This window comes from Schistocerca nitens, chromosome 8 (genome assembly GCF_023898315.1).
Source record: "Schistocerca nitens isolate TAMUIC-IGC-003100 chromosome 8, iqSchNite1.1, whole genome shotgun sequence".
In the NCBI taxonomy this organism is placed as follows: domain Eukaryota; kingdom Metazoa; phylum Arthropoda; class Insecta; order Orthoptera; family Acrididae; genus Schistocerca; species Schistocerca nitens.
In genome coordinates, this window is record NC_064621.1 from 232,975,575 (window position 1) to 232,985,239 (window position 9,665).

A 9,665-nucleotide genomic window follows, 5' to 3' on the forward strand; every position below is an offset into this window, starting at 1 on the left:
TTACCATCCTGTAGACCATCCTAATCCCAAGCAGAATCACACTGTTGCCTAATATTCTTTATCTAATATGGTCAACTAACCAATGAAAGGAAAAACGTGTCAACCTGTCTTTGTTGCCAATCCAATCACCATCTAAAACATCATCCCAGCCAGAAAGTTTCTAGCCATTGTAGCACCTGACTTCTCGCAGAAGTGCAAAACACGGGTCGCCCCTCCGATCAGCAATGACTGTCTCTATCACGATGATAAACACACGACCTCATGCAACAGCTCCCTGTGTCCCCAGTCCCCTAACCACTGAAGGTGAAATCAGATTTGTGGCAACTCTCCTTTGAAATGATCATCCCTTCGATTGACCCCACCCATGTCGTTCATTAAATCACTCTGGCTCGGCGTCACATAATTCACCTACATGCTGCCGGCACGCACCACCACAAATCACTCTCACTTGACATTATGCTGCTTAGGTAATCTTGTCACATCCCATTACTACTTCCCGTTTTCAAAAAAGGTCGTCAGATAGGCGCGAATAATTACAGGTTCATAACGCTAGAATTACTGAACACGTTTTATGCCATATTATGACGTTTAGCATCTCTATAAAAAGCAGCATGGATTCCAAAAACAGAGATCTTACAAAACTCAGTTCGCTCTGATCTTCATGAGATCCAGGACGCCATGGACAAAGGCATTCAGGTTGATGCCACGTTAGTCTCAGAAACTAAAGGAAGTAGTAAGAAACAAGCATGGCTGAACGGAAGAAATATACATCCATCAGGGGCTATAGCTATAATGAAATGTACACATATTCCCAGTATTCGATCGGTGCACTAAATAAATAGTTTCACAAAGATTCTATATGAAGGACATCGCTAAACTCAATCATGCACATTTTAAACAGCATCTGTACTGGATTGGAAGGGTGATCAGGCCTTACTGTGAGCGCATAAAACAAGTGGCGTAAACCACTTGACTGAAATCCTACTTAGTCGGCTGCTTTACTACGAATAGGGCGGCCCTGCAGACGCTTGCGTCTACTTTCGATATCAGGGCATTTAAATCACTGTCCATCTTCCGCATTGCTGTGGGCATGCAGACAGAACAATGGTTTTCCCAAGCCTAAAAATGATATTCCCCCATAATGATCTAGTGTTGTAAAATAGTTTTCAACATTAACATCCCAAAAGTATGCTGCGAGAGTAATTAGGTGTTGATGTGTGCTTATGGGAAAGAGTGCGATAACATGAATGGCTACATTGTTGATGTGCCTGCAGACAGTAAAGAGGCTTGTATAATATGGAGCGCGGCTGTGTGACTATCAGATCAGAGGAAAAAATAAATTTGTTACAGGCGAACTGCAAACATAGATGAGAAATGAAGTATAAGATATTGTTTAGGTTTCTTTAGAGGAAAAATTAGTAAATTTGGATGAAGAGATTTAGGGAAAAAGTGAGAAACTGGAAACCCGACTGTAGACGGACATTAAAAACACCATTTCTCCGAAATATTAGCGCAATGTCTTAACAACTGAGCCGTGTCGGCCATCCATAGCCCACAATTCACTTGATGGAGGTCTTAGCTATTCTTCACGTATGTACTGTGAAGAAACTTTTGTTTATATATTTATCAGGTTCCGTGGGGCAGTGGAAGAGTCAGTGCTTAGTTTTCAGAATGCTGATTAAAGAACTAAAAGAATTAGTGAAACATAAAAAACGTTGTGACAAGGTATACGAAGAGATAACACACTACAGAGGATAGTTACTGTGATGCACTCCTTTACAGAACAGGAGGAATGTGCGACAATGAAAACTTTTAAATTGGATTAGAATACGTGGGGTTTATCACTGTATGTTCTCAGTACTCCTGGGAGCCAACTGAAAATGAAAACAGGCCAGCGCGCGTCTTTCTGTACAGTATTTAAGGAAGTGGTATCCAAAAGAGTATTGTTTTACCGTCTACCGTTCATTGAATGAATGTTGCAGTTTCTTTTGAATGAGACGATACTTTAAAGAAAAAACCGCACGATTACAATTACGATACACCTGGGAAAGGTCCTTCACGGTGCTCGCTAACTGACAGCACATATCACTCTTGGTGCCCTTTCCTGAGTTAAGAATATCCTTAATTAATTCTCAGAACTGTACAAAATATAACACCATACGTGATAATAGAGTGAATACCAGCAAAGTAAACAAGCCTTTGCGATTCAGTGTCAGAGAAAATGGAGGTTACTCTTACATTGAGATGACAAAGGTCATAGGCTAGCGAGATGCACATATTTAGATGGCGGTAGTATCGTGTACACGAGGGTAGCGCATTTGCGGAGCAGTTATTTGTACTCAGAGGATTCTTGCGAAATGGTTTCTGTGGTGTCACCGCCAGACACTACACTTGCTAGGTGGTAGCTTTAAATCGGCCGCGGTCCATTAGTACATGTCGGACCCGCGTGTCGCCACTGTCAGGATCGCAGACCGAGCGCCACCACACGGCAGGTCTCGAGAGACTTACTAGCACTTGCCCCAGTTGTACGGACGACTTTGCTAGCGACTACACTGACGAAGCCGCGCTCCTTTGCCGAGCAGATAGTTAGAATAGCCTTCAGCTAAGTCCATGGCTACGACCTAGCAAGGCGCCATTAGCCTTACATAGCAATTGATACTTATCGTATAAAGCATGTCTCATCAAGAACGATGTATACAAGGATGGATTAAAGTTAAGTATTCCAAAAGCTACGTACTTTTCTTTATAGCATTCATTACGTATCCTGTGCCGGCCGAAGTGGCCTTGCGGTTAAAGGCGCTGCAGTCTGGAACCGCAAGACCGCTACGGTCGCAGGTTCGAATCCTGCCTCGGGCATGGATGTTTGTGATGTCCTTAGGTTAGTTAGGTTTAACTAGTTCTAAGTTCTAGGGGACTAATGACCTCAGCAGTTGAGTCCCATAGTGCTCAGAGCCATTGAACGTATCCTGTTTCAGACCTCACGCCATCCTTCGTGTGTTTATAGCGTGCATTGCGGTCCCCTCAAATCACACTGTGTCGGCACTTCTGTCGACACATCAGTTTCCGACGTCAGTAAGGCCGCAAGGTGGAAATTAACACATTTTGAACGCGGAATGCTAGTTGGGGTTAAACGCATGGGACATTCTGTGTCGGAAATCGTTAGGGAATTCAATATTCCGAGGTCCACAAAGTTAAGAGTGTGGCGGAAAGACCACATTTCAAACATTAACTCCCACCATGGATAATCCAATGGCCGACGGCCTGCACTTTAACGACCAAAGCAACGGTGCAACATTTAATGAGTCGTCAGTGCTAATAAACAAGCAACACTGCGTGAAATTACCGCAGAAACGACGTACGACGAACGTACCCATTAGGACAGTGCGGCGAAATTTGGCGTTAATGGGCTATAGCGGCAGACGATCGAGTACCATCGTAACAGCGTGGCATCGCCTGCAGCGCCTCTCTTGGGCTCTTGGCCATATCGGTTGGACCCCAGACGACTGGAAAACCGTAGCTTGGTACGATAAGTCCCGATTTCAGTTGGTAAGAACGGATGGTAGGGTTCACAGGTGGCGCAGGCCCCAGGAAGACACAGATCTAAGTTGTCAACAAGGCACTGTGCGAGCTGGTTGTGCCTCCACAGTGGGGAGGGCTGTGTTTGCATGAAATGGGCTGCGTTCTTTGGTCCGTGGCCCAAATGGCTATGTTCGGTTACTTGGAGACAATTTTCAGCCTTTCATGGGGCTTCATGTTCTCAAACAATGATGGAGCTTTTATAGATGACAAAGCGCCATGCCTCCAGGCCACAATTGTTCGCGATTGGTTTGAAGAACATTCTGGATAATTGGTCACCCAAATCGCTCGATGTGAATCAAATAGAGCACCTATTGGACTTGATGGAAAGGACAACTTCGAGTACCGGGTAAAAGGACGTTCGACACGATATTAGGAGGTATCCCATGACTTTTGTCACCTCAGTGTACAGTGAGGGTAGCAGCATTCAGTTTCTGCATAAGATCATGAACTCAGTATTCCAAGAAACATTCCCGTCTACCTTCAGTCCTGAGAATTTAACATGATCGACTTCATTGACTGTTTGAGCACCTTGGGACAGTAAAATTTAGCTTTTTCAAGCATTTTGTGATATATTGTAGGAATTTAGTTTTGTTGTAGTGTTCTCTGGAATCCACGTTCTTTTGTTAGCGAGCACCCTATTAGCTACATCATTTACATTACATTTCACGTCTTCCGCCATTATACTTGTTTAATCTGGAAAGAGAAAGATTTTTGAGTCGTCTATAAAGTTCAGTGGCAGATCGTTGAAATATGTCGAAAACGGCAACGAACTCAGGGTACCACCGTATGGCAGATCCATCACGTTGCGTGATACCTGTCAGATTCAAATCTCTTCAAAGTTTGTTGACGCTGGAGGGCAACCTTTTACTTCGCGCTTTCCATGTAGGAAGTGAACCATTGTTGAACTTTTTCCACAATCACAGAATGTTGCAAGTTACGCAAAAATGTTTTATGTGCTACACAATCAAGTGTTTTAATTAAATCAAAGAAATATTTACTGTTTTCAACGAGTTGTTTAGGTCTGCTGTTGATTGATAACAACAGATAAAGATCTAAGTAAGTCACGTAAAGCTTCTCCCCACAAAGAGATGCATAGCAGTTAACCAATACTCGCACATGTTATGACAAACACTACAAAGCTAAACAATAACACATTAAAGTGAATATATGCTCTCTGGCAATACACACTAATAGTAGACCATGAGAAGGAATGAGACAGCGTGTCACATTAGTCGCTGTGCAGTTTGTCGAGGTCACAGTTGTTCATATTTTGTGGCATTAATCTAAAGGTATAACATGTAAGCAACTAATATTAATAATTTTCATTTATCTGCTTTTATCACATCAATCATGGACCAAGAGCGAAACGCATTACTGTGCCAAGACATTAAAATACGAGGGCTATTCGGAAAGTAAGGTGCGATCGATCGTGAAATGGAAACCTCAGATAAAATCAAAAATGTTTTATTTGGAACAGTTTGCTACAGCTTCCTACTATTTCTCGAAAGAGTCGCAGCTTCAACTCAGCCATTTGTCGTATCGTTGTACCAACTTTTCGATACGCTCCTCATAGAAGACAGCCACCTGTCCTTTCCGCTACTTCTCTACACTCGTCTGCAGTTCTATGTCTGTGTCAAAATGCTGTCTTCATAGTCAGCAGTTCACGTGAGCTGAGATAAACATCAGAGGGAGCCAAGTCCAGGATGGATGGTGGGTGATGAAACACTTCCTATCGAAATCGCTGCAGGGGCATACTGGTTGCCCCTGCAGTGTGCGGTCGAAAATTCTTATGAAGAAGGAAATGCATGACATGTACGTTATATGGGGTTGCATGACATCAGGCGCAAACTTACAGCGGGCACCCATACTTGGTGGGAGACACTATTGTTCTAGGCATCTTTACATGCTCAGTGTGTACTCACAAGGGAACCTCCCCATCGCACCCCCCTCAGATTTAGTTATAAGTTGGCACAGTGGATAGGCCTTGAAAAGCTGAACACAGATCAATCGAGAAAACAGGAAGAAGTTGTGTGAAACTATGAAACAAATAAGCAAAATATACAAACTCTCAGTCCATGTGCAAGATAGGCAACATCAAGGATAGTGTGAACTCAGGAGCGCCGTGGTCCCGTGGTTAGCGTTGGCAGCTGCGGAACGAGGGGTCCTTGGTTCAAGTCTTCCCTCGAGTGAGAAGTTTACTTCCTTTATTTTCGTAAAGTTATGATCTGTCCGTTCGTTCATTGACGTCTCTGTTCACTGTAATAAGTTTAGTGTCTGTGTTTTGCGACCGCACCGCAAAACCGTGCTATTAGTAGACGAAAGGACGTGCCTCTCCAATATTCATTGACCTTGTTGTTGAAGTCTGGAGCTATATTTGCTGGATTCATATTGTCCACGCAATACATCGCACGTATTTTTTTTTAATTCTTCGTTGATCTCATTTTGTTCTATTTTGTTCGTTATATATGATCGGGGCGGACGTCTCATGACACCGATTCAGGTTGTTCGTTGATCTGTTCACTCAGTTTTTTTGTTACAGAGGGTAGCTAAACCCTCTGACCGAACACGCTGAGCTACCGTGCCGGCATGTATTTAATGCACTCTCGTCCAAAGTAGCGAACAGTCAACTGCCAGCCAGGGAGCTTCGTTAGCAGGAATACTCTCTCTTCCATGCGCCGTAGTCGACTGACGTCGTGTGTTTCGATTTTTGTTTAGGTGTAGCGTCCTCATACTACGGCGCAGTTACGACGTATCGGACGGACGGACGGACAGATAATAATTGTCTGAAAATAAAAAATTAAACTTTTCACTCGAGGGAAGACTTGAACCAAGACCTCTCGTTCCGCAGCTGCTCACGCTAACCACGAGACCACGGCGCTCCTGGCCTCAGACTATCCTTGAAGTTGCCTATCTTGCACATGGACTGAGAGTTTGTATATTTTGTTTACTTTTTTCATAGTTCCACACAACTTCTACCTGTTTTCTGGATTGATCTGTGTTCAGTTTTTCAAGGCCTATCCACTGTGCCAACTTATAACGAAATCTGAGGGAGGTGCGATGGTGAGTTTCCCTTGTCAGTGCAGAAAACAACAACGTGACGCCATCGACTAACATACTAGAGACATTGTCGAACACAACTGTACAAAACTTCGTCGGACTTTCACTGTCGTTTCCATTTCGCGAACTATCGGACCTTACTTTCCTAATAGCCCTCCTACTTGGTTTTGGAATACTAAAGCCCTTAGCTTGAACAGAAATAATTAACCAACGTCACTGGATCTCATCCAAATACGTCAGTAGAGTTGGCGTCCACACTTGTAAATATTTTGTTGTGACAGTCTTGTTGTGTATGCGAGGTGCGGCTGTACTTGCCATTCCTTGTCGCGTTGGGACAGAGAGATGCGACACAGTACGCACCTTGGCGAGCGTGGAGAGTCCGCGGTGCAGCAGCAGCACGCCGGCCACGCTCCAGGCAGCCAGCTGCATGGCGACCACGGCGCGCGACGAGCACGACCACGACATGTTTACGGCGCGGCGGTCGGCCGAGCACTGACACAGCCCCGCGTCCGCCCGCCGCGCCCCACCCCGCCCTCACCCACACCGCCGCTAGAGACGCCACGCGGGGACTCTGGCAACAACAAAACACAGCACAGCAACAGGTGCCAAGGCCCGCGCGGCGCCAGCGCGTCTGCCCGCCGGCTTGCTGACAGACACGGGGGTCTCCAGCTTCTTCGTTCGCGGCTCGTGCATCGCCACTTGCCCTTTGCTTGCTCCTCCACCACTGCACGGTGCTCATAGCATTCCAGCATCATCGTTTTGATGGAGTGCAACTAACTGGCTAATTAAGAGCTACAATGGTGGGACAAAATGGGGTGTGTTCCCTGCCGCCGTTGGATAAGCAGCTGCAGCAGCAAGTCGTATACTCCTAGCTCACTCATTTCTTACATAGCTTAATTCTTAATTTCTTTGCGTGTTTTTGGTACTTGCATTGTTTGATACATAAATTTCGGGCGTATTATAGTATTTGAGAGTTGTAGCATCGCGTTTTAGTACCTGAATAGTGTAAATTCGCGTAGTCGTTTGTCTTTTGTTTTTGTTTTGAACGGCCAGTGTCGGTTGGTCAGTCAGTGTGCTCCCTGCCGCCGTTGGATAAGCAGCTGCAGCAGCAAGTCGTATACTCCTAGCTCACTCATTTCTTACATAGCTTAATTCTTAATTTCTTTGCGTGTTTTTGGTACTTGCATTGTTTGATACATAAATTTCGGGCGTATTATAGTATTTGAGAGTTGTAGCATCACGTCCATATTTCAGTTTTAGCAAGTTTAGCTTTATATTACACTATTATGATGTGCACTCGTGAAGCCGGCCGCGGTGGTCTAGCGGTTCTGGCGCTGCAGTCCGGAACCGCGGGACTGCTACGGTCGCAGGTTCGAATCCTGCCTCGGGCATGGGTGTGTGTGATGTCCTTAGGTTAGTTAGGTTTAAGTAGTTCTAAGTTCTAGGGGACTTATGACCTAAGATGTTGAGTCCCATAGTGCTCAGAGCCATTTGAACCATTTTTTTGCACTCGTGAAATACACTATGTTTACATACAAACATGTATGTATGTAAACATAGTGTATTTCAGGAGTACACATCATAATAGTGTAACATGAAGCTATACGTGGTAAAACTGAACTATGGACTTGAAAATAACCATAAGTGTGTAACTAAGTGGCAAAACTATCACCACAGCATAACTGTAATAATGGTGCTTCATCTTTATGTAAGTACAGATATATTTTCGTCAAATGCTGCCTTACCACTTACTATTGTCCCACTTGTATCTGTATAGCCACCAGAAAATATTATTTTTGTATTTATACAGTGATCTCCTAAAGTACAAACGTGTACATGAATGTATAAACACCTGAAGATGGGCTCTAGCCCGAAACCGGTCGTGTGAAAATAAGTAACTTTTTATTGTGACTGGTAGCGGATATCTTTCTACACCGCATAAATGAACAGCCACGTAGTTCTAAAGCATACACTATGGATAAAATTCATTTGATGGGACAAAAGTCATGAGATACCGCCTAATGTCGTGTCAAACCTCCTTTTTCCTGGCGTAGTGCAGCGACTCGACGTGGCGTGGATTCAAGTCGTTGAAGTCCCCTGCAGATATACTGAGCCACGTTGCCTCTGCAGCCGTACATAACTGCGAAAAGGTTTCTGTTGCAGCATGTCGTACACCAGTTGACCTCTCGATGATTTCCCGTTAATGGTCTTGGGGATTCGTGTCGGGCGATCTGCCTGACCAAATAATTAACTCCGACTGTCCAAAATGTTCTTCAAACCAGTCACCACCAATTGTGACACGGCATCGTTGTTTGGGAACTTGAAGTCCATGAGTGAGTGCAAATGGTCTGCAAGTAGCCGAACATAACCTTTTCCTTTTGTAAGTCTATCCTTCTGATTGGGGGTTTGAGTAACATCAGCTGTTCACTTGTGCAATAAAATGGAACACCTACAGTCGTCCTTACGATGTTATTTATATTGTGGCTACCGGTTTCGGTGCTTCAGTACACCGTCTTCAGGACGCAATTGACGCCGAGAGGGTTAGCTCCAATTTTATACACCGTTCCATCAGCAGCCAACATCTATGAACTACTTTTCGCAGGTTATCTGTACCAACGATGTTGTATCTCCAACCATCAGCTACGAACTTGATCAGCTACGAACTTGATGTTTGGAGACACAACATCGTGGTTACACGTAATCTGCGAAAACCAGATGTCCCTCACTGATGGAATCATACACTACTGGTCATTAAAATTTCTACACCAAGGAGAAATGCAGATGATAAACGGGTATTCATTGGACAAATATACTAGAACTGACATGTGATTACATTTTCACGCAATTTGGGTGCATAGATCCTGAGAAATCAGTACCCAGAATAACCAGCTCTGGCCGTAATAACGGCCTTGATACGCTTGGGCACTGAGTCAAACAGAGCTTGGATGGCGTGTACAGGTACAGCTGCCCATGCAGCTTCAACACGTTACCACAGTTTATCAAGAGTAGTGACTGGCGTATTGTGACGA

General features: G+C 44.4%; 1 protein-coding gene across 1 annotated transcript in view; it reads right to left on the reverse strand.

Annotated features, from left to right (window-relative positions):
* LOC126198937 (uncharacterized) overlaps positions 1-7,118 on the reverse strand; it is a 190,959-nt gene extending 183,841 nt beyond the window's left edge. Inside the window, exon 1 of the mRNA XM_049935576.1 lies at positions 6,997-7,118. Coding sequence (XP_049791533.1) covers positions 6,997-7,101 — 105 coding nt within the window. The 5' untranslated portion in view covers positions 7,102-7,118. The remainder of the gene's footprint in view (positions 1-6,996) is intronic.
* Positions 7,119-9,665: the final 2,547 nt, after the last annotated feature.